This window comes from Trematomus bernacchii, unplaced genomic scaffold, assembly GCF_902827165.1.
Source record: "Trematomus bernacchii unplaced genomic scaffold, fTreBer1.1, whole genome shotgun sequence".
Classification (NCBI taxonomy): domain Eukaryota; kingdom Metazoa; phylum Chordata; class Actinopteri; order Perciformes; family Nototheniidae; genus Trematomus; species Trematomus bernacchii.
In genome coordinates this window covers 6886372-6903308 of record NW_022987342.1, presented here as the reverse complement: position 1 = coordinate 6903308, position 16937 = coordinate 6886372, and the positions used below count along the sequence as shown (strand labels likewise).

At 39.4% G+C, this 16937-nt stretch overlaps 1 protein-coding gene across 1 annotated transcript in view; it reads left to right on the top strand.

Annotated features, from left to right (window-relative positions):
- Window positions 1-16937, top strand: part of LOC117483124 (FERM and PDZ domain-containing protein 1) — a 55621-nt gene that overhangs the window by 17793 nt on the left and 20891 nt on the right. The window contains exons 3-6 of the mRNA XM_034131301.1: window positions 4444-4566; window positions 4899-5059; window positions 10112-10214; window positions 10331-10376. Coding sequence (XP_033987192.1) covers window positions 4448-4566; window positions 4899-5059; window positions 10112-10214; window positions 10331-10376 — 429 coding nt within the window. The 5' untranslated portion in view covers window positions 4444-4447. The remainder of the gene's footprint in view (window positions 1-4443; window positions 4567-4898; window positions 5060-10111; window positions 10215-10330; window positions 10377-16937) is intronic.

The following is a 16937-nucleotide window of genomic DNA, read 5'->3' as shown; positions in this document are numbered from 1 at the left end:
CAAATCAATATAGAGCAATAGACATTTCTGCCAATACCTAAAGACTATTTTGCTTTCATTACCCACTGATAACCTTAATTCAACCAAAGCCCGCCACAACCTTATTGGTAAATACTACGCTGACTACAGATAATCTTAACCCAATTCCTTCAGAATCTGCATTTATTTGCAGTTATGTTAATAGATATTTGTTCATTCATGCATCAATTGACATTTTCATTCATTACTTATATGCTTTTCCATCTGTCATTCCAAGTAAGGGGGATTACGTGAACGCTCACAAGACCATGAGTATCTATTTCCCAGTCACAGTCTGATTGATTGAGCCTTTGATGATGTGAAGGGAGTATAAATCTGAATGTGTGTGTGTGTGTGCGTGTGTGTGTGTGTGTGTGTGTGTGTGTGTGTGTGTGTGTGTGTGTGTGTGTGTGTGTGTGTGTGTGTGTGTGTGTGTGTGTGTGTGTGTGTGTGTGTGTGTGTGTGTGTGTGTGTGTGTGTGTGTGTGTGTGTGTGTGTGTGTGTGTGTTAGGGCTGCACGATATTGAAAAAAACTGACATTGCGATATTTTTTTCCCCTGCGATATATATTGCGTTTTTTTTAACTATATTTAACCGGATGAAGGATTTTAGTCACGGACGTCTGGATCTTAACTGGTTGACTCAATTCATCATACCTTAAGTCATGATCTAACATGTCATGATAATGCATGTTGCTTACCCTCAAATAAGGGGGTTCATCTGTGAATGAAGAAGAGAAGAACCTTTTTGTATCCAAAATAGTTCCAGATGGCAGATGTTGCTTTTCTTTTGGAAGTAAATCTTCATTCTCGCTGGTATTGTCCTCCTGTGCCTCGCTAATTTTTTACCGGTGTTTTGATGGTCTGCAAACTAGCGGGGCGGGGCCTGCTGTGATCTGATCAATAATGATTGTGTTTGGTGGTTTGCTGTGCATGCAGAGCCTGCATGTCACTCACTCAAGTTCCCCTGACAGACATGAGAGCCGCGCAAGTTTTCCTTTTGTAGCAAGCAGCAAAATAATTGTAACATGTCGTGTTTGAGTTAATTTACCTACTCAATGCTCAAGGACCTCGCACGTCCTAAAAAAAGAAAAAGAAAAAGAATAATATATATTAATAAAAATAATTAATAAAATCACACGTCCCTGCGATGTGAATATCGCGCATGCGCATATCGCGGTTATCGCCATGACACGATATATCGTTCAGCCCTAGTGTGTGTGTGTGTGTTAGGGATGTGCATCTCCATCACTGAGTCCGATACGATGCGCATCTCGATACGTTACATTAACGATACATTTGAAACACCAGGCGATGCGATACGATACGATTCACCCCTGTTGCGATACAGTTCGATACGATTTGATTCAACATTATGCGATTCGGGGCGATACGATGCGATTCAACACGATGCAAAATAATGATACTTCAATATGGTACGACAAAGGATTTTTGTTTTATTCCTTATATGCAGCAAATCATAAATTAACAAAAAAGTGCTTTACATATTTGGTTCTCTCTACTAGTGCATCCCATTATGCTGTTTCTTTTTTTACCTTTTTTACCTTAAAAAACTCTCCAGAGTACAGTACAATTGTATAACACCTCACAGTTAAACAATTTAAGGATGCATTGCCCAGGATTTACCATAGTGCAATGCCCATACAACTGCCAGCCTGATGTGCTTAACACTCATTCATAGGCTAACTCACCAGTGAGCAGAAAGCAGTGGTTTCTATATGAACAATAAAGAATACAAATAACCTTTCACAAACAGGTATTTCATAACTGCTTACAATTGTAAGGAAGACATTTAAACTATTATTGGCCACAGGCTGCTGTAAACTAAACACCACTCTCTCTGACATAACACCTCACTGAGTGATTTAACTCATATGTCTAACTTTCAGGTTTTTCTTTTCCCCATGTCGCCTCTTTATGTGCGTCGCTAAGTTCCTCGTACTACTTGTGTACTTTAAAGCGACACGGCATCGTTTACAATTTGCGAGTGATTTTTCAAGTTGACCGTCTGTCTTGAAAAATCCGAAGTGTTGCCAAACGTTTGATTTGTAGGTATTTTCTGGTGCGCTGTGTTTCTCTTTCTCCTCAACTTCCATGTGTGTTGATAACTGAGACTCTCAGCCTCCGTAGTGCGAAGCAAAGATCAAAGATCGTCTCTGAGTGCTGACAGGATGAAAGGATATTATATGAATGAATCGTTTTTTTACCGATGCAAAGACGCTACAATTGATGCATCACGAGTTCAACCCAAACTGTAGTCGATGTGCACTCTTTCAACCGGTGCACTCGCATCTTGAACGTTTATGCCGGTGCTCCGATGCGAATCGGTGAATCTTAACATCCCTAGTGTGTGTGTGTGTGTGTGTGTGTGTGTGTGTGTGTGTGTGTGTGTGTGTGTGTGTGTGTGTGTGTGTGTGTGTGTGTGTGTGTGTGTGTGTGTGTGTGTGTGTGTGTGTGTGTGTGTGTGTGTGTGTGTGTGTGTGTGTGTGTGTGTGTGTGTGTGTGTATAGTGAAAGACGTAGTGAAAGACGTGGAGAGCCAATACTTATATTCCATGCTAATGTTTGGATCTTTTGAACATTTTAGTTTTTCAGCAATTAGGCCAAATGTCAACACAGAGGAAGTAGATACAATAAAATGAACGTAATCAAAAAGTCTGCAGCAGCTAATGTAATCTCTATTAAATGTGTACAGTTTGAATCTGGATTGCTATATCTTCCAGCTGTTATACAAGACTGTCCTTCAGAGCATTCTGGTCTTTGGCCTGATTAGGGAGATCGGTCAAGACAGGTTACAGCCCATGATAACAATGGTGAATAGCATCATTTGGTTTGACCAGATTTTCAGTTGGTCACTTGTTTTAAGATCTGAGTCTGAGTAGAGCTGAGGTATCCTCAGTGACCCTGGTCACCCGTTAAACAACATGTTCCAACTAAGCCTCTTGGGCAGAGAAGGAATACTGCAAAGACATCTTTTACAGCGAGGTTTACCAGTCAAACAGAAGCATTTTGTGACAACTGGAATTTGGGGGACCTAACAGAATGACTTTAGACTTGTTATAAATTAATGTAACACCATTTTGGGACATCCAGGATTTTAATGTCATCTTATATAACTGAGTTTCAACAACATACAAATGCTGCTCAAGCATATCATGATTAATGAAAACCTTGTTGCATGTATATTGAAAACAGAAGGGGGCCAATAAAAGAGCCTTGAGGGACACCACAAAACATTTTTGTGGGGCCAAAAGTTAAAATGAGTGCATTGTATTTGAATGTATATATGATTATTCCCTTGTGCATCCTAAAATGTGTGTGGACTGTATTACATTTGAACACATCCACTTAGCAACCAATTTAGTATAAATGCTACTTGATATGAAACACATATACATTAATCAATCATATCAAGTAATAATTTAACTTTTTGGATCATTAGTTTATGATTTCAGTCCATTTCTGCTGAAGAATGCTACGTTTGTTTGCTTGCCTGTATAATTCTGTTGAAATTAAGAGATTTCAGCTTTTCACCAACATTTTAAAGACAATCAATAACATGATACTATCATTGTCAGATTAAACAAATAAATAATGAAAATAATCTTTACTTGCAACCCTAAACACAATCATTTCTGTCCATTTCCCAGTACCTTAAGAACATCACTAATGGCTGTAGGCATGTGTGTGTGCGTAAGGGGATACTGCATTACAGAGAAAATTGCAATGTTCCACAAAGACCCATGAACTCATGACTCAGGACCATATATTATTTGGTCTAAACCCCACAGACACCAGAAGAGACACTCTGGTCCATTACTGTACATCCAGCTCACTAACCACTACAGCTGATCAACAAGCATTTATGAAGACCACCTGCCTCACAACACACACAACAGGGACCCATTTAAAGGAGACACCATCATTATTGGTGATAAGAAATTATTGATTGTGTACTGAGGCTTGAATGCAACAGGCAATTGGCCCATAACTCGGGTTAAGAGCCTATTAGGCTGCATGAAGTGACATCATCGTTGGCTGCAGCCCAGTAAAACACACAGAAACCCCATCGCCAAGCCAAATGTGTGTGTCAATGAAGCACTGCATTTTCCAAGCTATTTTAACTCCAGCAATTAATTTGGATTCTGATTTAAAAAATCTAAAGTAGTTGGATTTTACAGTCTTGTGATCATTTCTGACAAACATCTTCTCATAATTAAAAAAAATAATATATATATATATATTGGGGTTTCAGCCCCTAAGCTCACTGCCTCATGTTTGATTTGTTTTGATTCACGCATGAAAGTTTCATTACATCACACCAACACTTGGTCGGGGATGTAGACCCATATAACTGCAGTGTTAGTACTGTTTGTATGAATGATTTGTCCTTTACCCCCTGGTAGGTAAATGGAGGTGCAGGACAGGAGCCGCTCCCCTTCCCGTAGAACCAGCCGGGTAGAGCAGGTGGTGGGACGATGGCTGAGAAGGTCCCGAGACCTGGGCAGCAGGTCTCACTCTCTGAGCAGGTAAACTCTGTTTTTATCTTATTTAGATTCAGCATTTAGAGTCTCAACTTCATCTGACATATATGCATTCTGACTGAGGGAGGGAAGTCCTTGCAATCAGTGACTCACCAAGCCGTTTGCATAAGCTTTGAATCTTTGTCTTGGAAAGAAAACAAATAATTTATGCTGTATGTTGCTACTGTGTGTTATACATATTCTATCTCTCCTTATTTTTCTAATAAACACAAATATGAAGTTGTTCACCACAGAAATCTACCAGGGCAGAAATGCAAATCAGATTCTGAAAAGGTGTGTTTTCCCTTTTGAATTGATGTGCATCTGCTCCTCTCCAGAGAGCGTGTTGGAGTGGATGGGAAGTCAGAGTGCAGCGGCTCCGATCAGAGGAATTACCCCTTCCGCTTCATCGTTCAGATCCAACGGGACCTGGACCTCAACTCTCACGGCCTCACTCTATCCTACACCACCCCCATCCTGGTGCAGGAGGTCACCCCAGGTACGAGACTTGTTAAATGTAAACATAACCGAGGGAAAAAGAAAAACAACATGACTAGAATAACTTAGACTTGTGCAGACATAACAGTCAAATGTTTTTAACAGCTCCTCCTTCACTTGAGTGCCTCTTTTAAGGGAACTGTTTTGAAGGGTCTGAAGTCTCCCTTTCCCATGGTTCTTAACACCAGTTTCCTTTGCCATGGTCTGCAGTGTTTGCTCTACTTTCTTAGTGTTTCATGCCTAACAGGGACAGCTGCTACTCCTTACTCTGAAGGTGGTGGTTCATTCTAGTAGCTGCCCTGAAATGACCTGTCCTATCTATAGGAGGGTAAGAGCCATGATAACAGACATGCAGGACATGCTTGAGATTATTAATCATATGTGACTGTAACAAGAGCAATTAAGCATTGTTGCATCAATACATTCTACTGAATGGAATTGAGATATGATTTGCTTGTAAAGACAGAAAATAAGGCTAGGCTTGTTAGAATTAAATGTATTCTATTCTCCCAGGTGCAGAGCATTTTTCTTCCCATTCTCCCTGTTGTCTCTTATTATGCATAGAGCAAGTTTCATCAGCAAATGTAGTAGTGGAGCAGTGCCAAACCACTGCAGGCCTCTGGCTGGTGTACAAGACAAGCTGTAAAAAGTGGAAACTCCCGGAGAGGCTGAGACTGTATGGACTTACTGTACCGCACACAAAATCGTATTAGCAAAGGAAACTTACTGTGGCTCTTATGTTCCTCGAAGGAGAAGTTTTACAAGAATAGAGACCTTTTTCTAAGCTCATTGAGATTTTCTGGCAGCACTTGATCCCAGGCTGTGTACTGCCCCCAATCAAAAGCCTGATGTTTTTTCTGTTATGTAATAGCTAGATAAAATTGGTTTCAGAGGTGTGATCTAAATCTCACCAGAGGAGGTAGGATATGCATATCAGCTGGAGGTGTGACTGGGAAGCTTAATCAATGAAGGTGAACAAGTCCTCAGTATAAAACAAGGATGTCTTATGGACATTCTCACATAATGAGCAGGTTGTAACTGAATGAATTTGAACAGATGATAGTCTATACAGTACGACTTTACTGGGGAATGTTGGTGCATACATATGCTCCTCAAACGTTCACATTTACTAGGTTAGGATTTCTCTTTTTCTTAATTCAGTGAGCTGAAGAGCTTAAAAGGGGCCCTATTATGCTTATTGTGGTTCTTCCCTTCCTGTAGTGTGTAATAGAGGTTTTGTGTGCATGTAAATGGTCTGCAAAGGCTAAAATCATAGTGACATCACTATGTAACACTCGCTCGTCTGTTGGTTAACGATCCAACACATTGTACGTCATTATGCTAAGGGTCAGGACATCTATAGGCAGTTGACCAATTACTACAGAGCCAGTTAGCTATAACCAATCAGAGCAGACTGGGCTCTGGTTTCAGACAGAGGGTGAAAAGAGGTGCTGCAGCACAGGCAGTATGAGAAAAATAAAGAGCTTTTTGAACATTAAAGCATGGAGACATGTCACAATATACTGTATATATGGTAAATACCAATATAGCCAGGAATGAGCAGAACAGGGCCCCTTCAAGAAGTTATGCTATACTTTATTGAAAGGAGCATTTTAACCACACGTTGATGGCTGATTGGTTTGAAAGTCAAAAAATATATCTGTCTTTCTATTTTATGGACTAGTTTGCATTTGCAACCAAAATACAATTCAGATTACAATTGTTACAAATGTTTTTTGCCTACAGTTAAAACTAAAATGTGTAAAAGTTACTACCACAGCCCTCAAGACATGTAAATAAAAATATGTGTAGCCAACATATTATGTGCCGATAAAACCATCATTTTCACTGACAACAAGTAGCAAAAATACATTAACATTTATTTTGTAATGGCTGGACAATATACTGTATACACTCGGCCTATATATTTCGTTTTTTCTTTTTATTCTCTACAATTCACTGTAAACTGTTTATTTTATATCAGAGTTCTTTATATACATACACATGTTTAACTCAGTAGTATTCATTTGTAGTCAATTCACATGGTACAAAAGTAAATGGTACCATGTGGTAATTTCCAAAAATACAATATATTAATTGAATGCTAAATTGCTCTTTATATCCTTATTAAGATATGAAATGACCTTGTCCTGGTAGAACATGGCCAAATCTCTGAGCGCTATTTTTCTATTAATTACCCACTAACTAAGTTATATATTTAAATTAATTGAAGAAGCTAGAAGATATACGTTTATGTCCTGAAAACCAGACTGTAACTGCTGTTGATACCATACATACATATGTTATATTCTGTCTAAATTTGCATACTGAAGTGCAGTTTCCTCCTGAGCTCCAGAGGTACAGGGACCTGAATCCCCCTGAGGGTCCCAGGCAGATTACCTCGCTTCCGCCTGTCTGGCTCAAGTCTGCTGTCACCATCTGCTGCTGCCTGTCCAGCCCACAAAAACCACACACACACACACACACACACACACACACACACACACACACACACACACACACACACACACACACACACACACACACACACACACACACACACACACACACACACACACACACACACACACACACACACACACACACACACACACACACACACACACTCACACACTCACACACACACACACTCAAACTCTCACACACACACACACACACACACACTATTGCTCCTGTCTCCAGTGGCCCCACTAAGACTTGGTTCAATGTGTCCTCTCTCTGTCTCTCTGGCACGTGCTGCGGCATCTTCAGAGTGAAATATGAATCCTTTATTTAAAAGCTTCTTCAGAGCTATCGATGTGACCTGCACTATGCTCATTTTGGATGATACATCAAGTACTTTCGTCACAATTAAAGAACTCAGTATGTGAGGGTTACCTGATGTTGTGCAGACAGAAACAGTGTTGCTGACAGTAGGAAGACAAAGGCAGATCATATCTATCAGTATCTATACATTACACACAATTTTTAAATTAGAATATTGGTACTTGAATTGTGCACAAGCATACCATGAAATATGTTCCAAACGGCTTACTACTTATCAATACACACTGTCCCCTTACAAAGTGCGTACATGAGTCTGCATAGAAACGGGACATACTGCATATTGATTTTTGGCCCTCTTGCTTATATCCATATCACAACATGCCAATGTAATCTGTCTTTATTCACACCTGGTATCTTTTTTGGGACATACTGCACTTTTTTTGTATGCTGGTATCGGTATTTAAACCAAAATAAGCTTTAAACGCTTTCTTAGAAGATATTGAATGTATAAAATATGGTTGAACTAATAAGAAAAGAAAGCACTTGGCTCAGTTTAACATACATATATTATACAAACCTACAGCTATGAGTTGATGAAATATTTTCACATTTTCAGCATGTTGTCATAAATCATTGAAAACATTCTTTGCCATACCTTCAGCTTCACTGATGCACTAATGGAGCAGTAGTTTCTATAATACTTGACTACAGCAGCAGTTCAAAGATGTGCGGTTTTCAAACAAAGTTTATACTCAGCATTAAGAGATCCTTTCTTAATGCACTGCATATCATGTATAATATAAGTTATAGCGGACAGAATGGATCTTTCACAGCCAGTAGCACCTGACTATGGTTTTAAAACAGACGTAAATGGAACGTATCCTTTAAATATGCACAGTACAGGACATCTTACTCCATGAAGTTGTGAAGCATAGGAGTTGCAAAAAAAGTCCGAATTTAAACTGTTACTGTTACTTCTGCTGACAATGCTGTTGTACTGTTACTCAGTTTTAACAGTGCAAGCTATCCATGGGTTTTATTTTTTTGTATTAGCACAAACATAAAACTGAAAAAACAACCCAGTGTGAAAGGAGAGGTAATGGGAATCTTCAATCTAAGGGGAAAAACAGAAACACAAATATATAATAAGACAATGCTTTTTATCATTTTGATGATAAAAAACAATAAAGGGAAAACAATTTATATATATATATATATATTTAGATGTGATGCCAATATCCCTTACTGATGTGTACTTTGGCTGTTACATCGTTAGAGTTGAGGTAATACTGACGATTTTCCTTTTTTTTTAAAGATATGTGAAGATGGGAATTAAATATGATATAATATATACATGAACACATACATGATAGAGTATGTAATGAATGTGTCATATAGACATTTTAAGTTTAAATCTCCTAAATAATAGGAGAAATGCTAAACTGGGCACACTAAATGAAAGCTGACATTGATGTTGGGATAGATGTTAGGAATGGTAGAATGCTCAATGAGGCAGAGTGCTTCATTTACCCTAAAACGTATGACCAGTGATCATTACTGTAGTGATGTGCTGTGGTGGTCCTGTTAGATTATGATTATAGAAAATTATGCATCCGTGTGAGATGAAAGGAGATCACTAGAATGAACTGCAATTGCAGTATGAATGCAGGCTGATTGAAGAGCCTCAGGGACCCTGTGTGTGTGTGTGTGTGTGTGTGTGTGTGTGTGTGTGTGTGTGTGTGTGTGTGTGTGTGTGTGTGTGTGTGTGTGTGTGTGTGTGTGTGTGTGTGTGTGTGTGTGTGTGTGTGTGTGTGTGTGTGTGTGTGTGTGTGTGTGTGTGTGTGTGTGTGTGTGTGTGTGTGTGTGTGTGTGTGGCCTAGCATTACTATACTTGTGGGGACCTAAATCTGTTTACACAGTCACGTGTGGAGACTCGCCTCCCTTATGGGGACAAAATGGAGGTCCCCATAAGGGGAATCATTGATTTTAGGGTGAAGACTTGGTTAGGTTTAGGGTTAGGGATAGGCATGTGATGGTTATGGTTAAGGTTAGGATAGGTCTCCAGGAAATGCATGTAAGTCAATGTAATGTCCCCTGTGTGTGTGTGTGTGTGTGTGTGTGTGTGTGTGTGTGTGTGTGTGTGTGTGTGTGTGTGTGTGTGTGTGTGTGTGTGTGTGTGTGTGTGTGTGTGTGTGTGTGTGTGTGTGTGTGTGTGTGTGTGTGTGTGTGTGTGTGTGTGTGTGTGTGTGTGTGTGTGTGTGTGCAGGTGGGCCCGCAGATGGCCGGCTCGTCCCTGGCGACCAGCTCGTGAAGATCAATAACATCGCTGTCGATGACCTGACCCCGGAGCAAGCTGCTGAAATAATCAGGTCCTCACAAACACACACACACCCCCACACACATGATTTTCATCCACAACACGCTGTTTAAAAGTTAAGTTATTCACATCACGTCTAACCTTACCAGCCCTTTGTTGTTTTTTCAGGGAGTGTCAAGATACGTTGACCATGACTGTCCTCAGAACAATGCTGGTGAGTGTACTGCGTCTACTGTAACTAACCACACACATGCACACACACTACAGAAACACACATTTACACACAAAGACATTTAAAGGTGGGGTAGGTAAGTTTGAGAAACCGGCTCGAGATCGCTAGAATTTGAAAATACACAACCGGAGAAAATCTGCCACTTCCTTATAGAGCCCCTCCTCCAACACACACGAACGCGCACATGACCAATGAGGGCACGAGATAAGTTTGTGCACAGATGGAAGGCTGACAGGCAGGTAGGCCATCCAGTTATTTTAGCCGGGCCGGCTAAAATGATTGGTCGTACTTTTTACAGTATTACGGCTTCCACAGATGACATTTTTTTATGGATTTTTTGTCAAAGCACTTAAAATATTCATTGCTATTGGGATGTTAAGAGCATTCCATGGAATATAACAAAAAGTGTATCTCGAGCCGGTTTCTCAAACTTACCTACCCCACCTTTAAGGGCACTACCGGTATATAAGGAAACATTTTTAACTAAACTATGTAATAATGATCCTTCCCATTGAAAAACATACATTAGGGCAATACAATTATAATAAGAAAGGGCTCAAATATGCAAATTAGTCATTATCATTACGTGTATGCTAATTTGCATTCGTTTTGAGAACATTGGATTTAGCCAGGTTTATTATTCTTGAGTCGTTTTAGTCAAAGAGAAATACAGAGAGAAATGCAGACATACAGTATTTGACATTTGACAGAATACTGTCAACATAAAAAAATATATTTCCCCCATGTTTTTAGGAATAAATGTACATATATGTACATCAATATGGATAGGAATGACACTGGAAAGTGGGATATATGTAAGTGTACCTATTGTGCAAAATCCAATTTTCATGTCTTTTATACTGAAACATGTGTCCCCTCGGTGTAAAGAGACTCTGAAAGTTTCAGGGGGAAAAAATGTGCTCTCTTTTTTCCTGATCCATTTATATAAAACCCTGTCTGAAAATGAGCTGATCAGATTTTGGCCACTTTATGATGTCATAACGTGAGCACCATTGTGTTCTTTTTAACCAAATATCTCTCAGAGGGGCGTGGGGAGTGGCTCCTTATTTCCATCTAGTAAAAGACCCAGAATCAGCACTTTTGAAACAGGGCTGAAACAGAGGGGATTATGGGATGCTGCAATGGATGATCTGTTTGGTGTTTGGAGACATGTTTTGTATATATCTGAGACCTATAATATATTGATGAAAAACAGTATAATAGGGGACCTTTAAAATGACTGTGTTTGTATTTGATATGTTTTGCATAAATTAATTATACGAACCTGGAGCTATGAGTTGACAAAATCTTCTCATTATTCAGAATGTTGTCATAAATCATTGAAAACATTCTTTGCCATACCTTCAGCTTCACTGATGCACTAATGGAGCAGTAGTTTCTATAAAGGCTTGACTTCAGCAGCAGTTCAAAGATGTGCGGTTTGCAAACAAAGTTTGATTACAGCTTGCTGTAAACATTCCTCCACTTCATACTCAGCATTAAGAGATCCTTTCTTAATGCACTGCATATTATGTATAATATAAGTTATAGGGGACAGAATGGATCTTTCACAGCCAGTAGCACCTATGGTTTTATAACAGATGTAAAATGTCTGTCTTTAAACATGCACTGTACAGGACATCATATTCAACAAAGTTTGAGCAGTTGTTGAGCATAGGATGTGGCAACAAATCATTTCCCAATGCAAACCGCTACTGTTACTTCTGGGGACAGTGCTGTTGAACTGTTTGTATGTTTTAACAGTGCAGAGTGTCCATATGTGTGATAGGAGAGGTAAAGAAACCTTATTCAACTCAAATGGTCCTATTATGCTCATTTTCAGGTTTCAATTAGTATTGTGTGCCACTACTTCAATGTTAAAAAGGTCTGTATTTTTAAACTCAGAACATTTCCTCTTGTAAAAACAAACACATACAGTATAGCGGCGTGCATGTGTGTCTCATGCTTACATGCTGTGGATGTGCAGCCTCTCTATACACATGGGATTTTAAAGCGCTGATAGTAAACAAACCCATTAATCAGTGTGTCAATGAGGCTCAAGGTCAAGCGCCACTGCTAACAAGCATCCTGTCACCAAGGTCCCACCTCTACATCAGTGTTAAAGTGACGACACGTCACACACTGTGACACTGATACACACACTGTATCATGACCACTCAATCTCTGTGTGTGTGTGTGTGTGTGTGTGTGTGTGTGTGTGTGTGTGTGTGTGTGTGTGTGTGTGTGTGTGTGTGTGTGTGTGTGTGTGTGTGTGTGTGTGTGTGTGTGTGTGTGTGTGTGTGTGTGTGTGTGGTGGAGGATCTCACTGAGTGAAGCAGACGTGTGTTTTTACACTAAGGTGAAGTAGATAGGTAAATGATTGGCTGCTTGTCAGTGATTCTCATCAGCCGCTCTGCTGATGAAGCATCTTTACCATCTGATTCATCGCTCACGGCTCCTCCAAGAAATCTGTGTAGAGGAATTATTGTCATTTCCTAGAAAATATTCATCTCTGCCATGCTGGTTGATGGTATCAACATATCAGGACAATCCTGAACCATGGCAGGCCAAAGCAATTATATTTTCACTGTGAAGCAGACATTATTATAGAGCAGGAGGACTGTTTGGCAGTTTCCTCTGGGGCTTTTCATCCACCATCTACCACTGACTGCTTCTATATTTGACAACATCACAAGGGCTCACTAGACAAAAAGCAATAGGATTTTTCCATTGGATTTGGGAATACTGCAGAAAATGTATCAATGGCTAACACACTTTTATGATACTTGCATGTTTTGTTCAGTAAGATAATCTCCACATATTTACACGTTTATGATTTTGATGGGTAAATGCAATCGCCAGAACTAATAAACTAACGATTGGCTTTAAACAAACTACATTACAGTTACATGACTTCGACTTATCACCGCTCCAATAGCTTCAATAAGAAAATTGAATATTTAGGTCATTATAGGTTTGAACAAACTCTCTAAAAAAAAGTTGTATATTAATCAAATAAAAAATGGTATTTCTCTGAGTATGAAGTGGTACATTTCATGAATTGTATTTATTTATTAAGATGCAGAAGTCACTTGTTTTACTTCTTGTGAATATAATCCAATGAATCCAACTAAGTATTTTCCACAAAAACCTTTTGTGAACACCTTACAGTATATGGTAAACCAGACCTCGTGTGGGTGCACTACAATTTCAGCATTGGCTTATAACAGCTAGGGTTGCAAAGGGGCGGACATTTTCCGGTAAATTTACGGAAAGTTTCCATGGAAAGTTAAGCTGGGGAATTTTGGAAATATTCGATGCAAAATTAAACAAAAAAACATGACATTTCAACAGATTTTTTTTTTTTAAGTAGAACAGAACAAGTTTTAATTATTTTATTGAACAATTATTTGTTTCATTGAAGAACAAAAACAGGAATGTTGAGTTAAATGTTACTCATCCCCCCCAACCCCACTCATTAAAAAATGAACAAAAATGCACCCCCCATCCAAAAATCCCCACAAAGTCCCATTGAAAATGTTAAATGAAAAGAGCCCTTCTCCCTCATAAAAGTCCCATTAAACATGCAAATCTTCCTTCAAGCGATCCTCTGCATTTTTGCTAAACCCTTTCAGTCAATGGGCTCTTGGCCTCATCAACATCCAACTCTGAGTCTTCCTCTTCAGTGTCACTGTCCAGTCTTGTTGAGGATGGCTCTGTGTCAGGCTCAAAGAGCCTTAGGTTTGCCCGAATGCCAACCAGTTTTTCCACTCTCACATTTGTGAGCCTGTTGCGAACCTTTGTGTGGTCTCAATAGCCATGCAGTAAGCAGTGTGCTATGGAATGGATATTCAAGTGTACTTGAATGGCATCTGTTTGTTTTAGTCAAGATTATGCTAAAATATACTTTCCCCAACTATATTTAAGTTCCCTATGAAGAGCCAACCTTCAATTTTGAAAATTCCCAGTTTATTCCCATAAATTCCCGTTAATTCCCGTTAATTCCCGTGGAAAGTTTCCATCTTTGAAAATTCCCGGAATTGGCCGCTGGCGTGAGCTCAGTGTGATGTGGTTGATCCAACATTACAAAGTGATGCAGTTCCTTATTTTCAGATAATATACACGTTTTGTGTTGTAAATTCACCCTAAGTACGAGTTCTGTCTCAGAATATTACCCCCCTCACATGTCTTCTTTATTCATTTATTATATACAACGGCTTAAACTGTCGTCCTATTGTCAGTAACAATATTAAGTTGCCAGAATGATTTTGACTTCCAGTGGTCTGTAACCAAAAGGAAACAGGGTATATAATCAACCTTTTGAATAATAAAATGTGTTGGGTTGAACTTCATGCATGCTAAAGCAGCCTGTGTATCCTTTTCATTTCCCTCATTATGAGCCACTTTACTTTGCTCCACTGGAAAAGTTATCCTTACCGCATTCAGTCCTCATTAAATAATTGGCATGGCATAATGGTACCGGGCGGATAAACGCGTCATTTGCAGGAAACAACGTCTAAGGAATCTTAATATTTAATAAACTATGAATGTTTTATATCCATGTAACGGAAAGAAACTCAGCTAACTGATCTTTTTAATTTTTTTTCTCCAAAAAAACCCCACAATGCTAGCACTCAGCCTCTGAATTAGCCACGAGCGAAAAAATGTAACCTAAAACGGCACTTAAACTCACAATAACTCCCTTATTACTTATCCTAGATGCACAGCCAACCACTCGTTTTTGGTGTCCTGGAGACACTGAATCTAGGGGTGCCCACCTCAACACTCAGTGATAAACATTTGCGACGCTATAAACGAAAGCGTACATCATAACATGTGGAGCTAGGTAGCTAGAAACGCTAACATGGCTTACCTTGGTCAAAACTGGTCTTCAATGGCATTAAAACGATAAAAAAACGATGCTGCAGTTAATCCATAGGTTAATCCAATGTATCTGTGCCCTCTTTGACATTTTTTCAAAAAAAGAAGCTTTTTCGTTTCCAAATGCCAGAGCTAGAGATCGCTTCACTCTGTTGCACATTTACATGCGCACAGCCCCCACCTTTTCTCTTCACAACGTGTGTGTTTGGGGGCCTCCCCCTTCGATTCTATCGGCTCTAACGGTCAGAAAGAGGTGTCAACCATCCAAATCGACCAAGGGGGGCCAGAGATATGGAAAAAAAAACATTTTCACTCAAATCACCTCAGAGGTGGGGTGGTTTTGGCTAAACCTCTCTAAAAAGGTCAAATGTCACTTGTTTTGCATCAATCTTGATACAGGGTACTTATTATATGTTGTACTTTGGATTCCTAAAGCTTTTAGTCTACTAACCCATCATCCAAGGGTAGTTTTCACTATCTGTAAAAAATAATTTTTGGACGAACATTATAATTTACAGTTTTTTACTATGTAAAATCTGAATTTTCTTTAAAATAAAAAACAGTTATATTGATTCTGACACTTCTACATCCAACTCACAGATGTAACCTTGCTTTGATAAAAGAAATTATTCATATAACCCTTTTAGAAGTTAAGTTGTAGTCATTTGTTTTGGGCATGTCATTTTCGAGCCTGAAACATGAAAAACAGGCTTGGTGCTTAACAGGTTAAAAAAAATATTTTTTATTTTTATTTTTATTTTTATTTTTAATAAACAAGGTAAATATTATATAATTGGTATCAGTAAAATGTATAATCTACAATAAAATCTCGTTTAAAATTGTGTTACGATGTCTAAAGTTACTGATAAGTCACATGTTTCCTGCCTGGCCTCTCCCGTGTATCATTACTCCCTCTCGTCTGGGCGCTATGCACAGCACCGAGACGAGAGTGCAGCAAGTGCAGCAGAAGCCAACTGTTGCTATCTTTAAACTATGCCGCCGAAACATAATTTCAGCCAATCAGCGTCGTCAAATCTGATGGTCACAGGGCGCCTACGTCAGCGCCCGGTGCAGTCTGTGAGTTGTTTGGACTCGTATCCAAGGAGACAAAACAGGAAGCTGTCATACACTCTGGAAGCTACCATTAGCAGCTAATGAAAACTCCGTTTTTGACATAAAAATTGAATTATGGATCATCAATAATTTTTTTCAAAGTGACAGACACATTGGATTAATTTATGGATTAACCTTCAGCCGCGTTTTTCTCGTTTTTGATCAGAATTGTTATTCTGCAAAAGGTGAGCATATCTCCGTGTTTTGCTACCGAAAGCTACGTCGTGTGATGTCTGTATTTGTTTGGTCACCATTTCCACAGCCCCACCTAAAATATTTTCCACCAGCCGCCACTGATCCTTAGTGAGACCGGGAGCCAGTGCAGTGATTTGAGGATGGGTGTGATGTGTTCGTACTTCCGTACTCTCATCAGGATCCTAGCAGCGCTGTTCTGGATGTATTGCAGCTTCTGGATGTTCTTGCTAGGAATCTCAATGAGAAGTGCGTTACAGTAGTCCAGCCTGGAGGAGACAAAGGCGTGGACAAGTTTTTCAGCATCTGGCAGACTGAGTGTGGGGCGGAGTTTCGCAATATTTCTCAGGTGGTAGA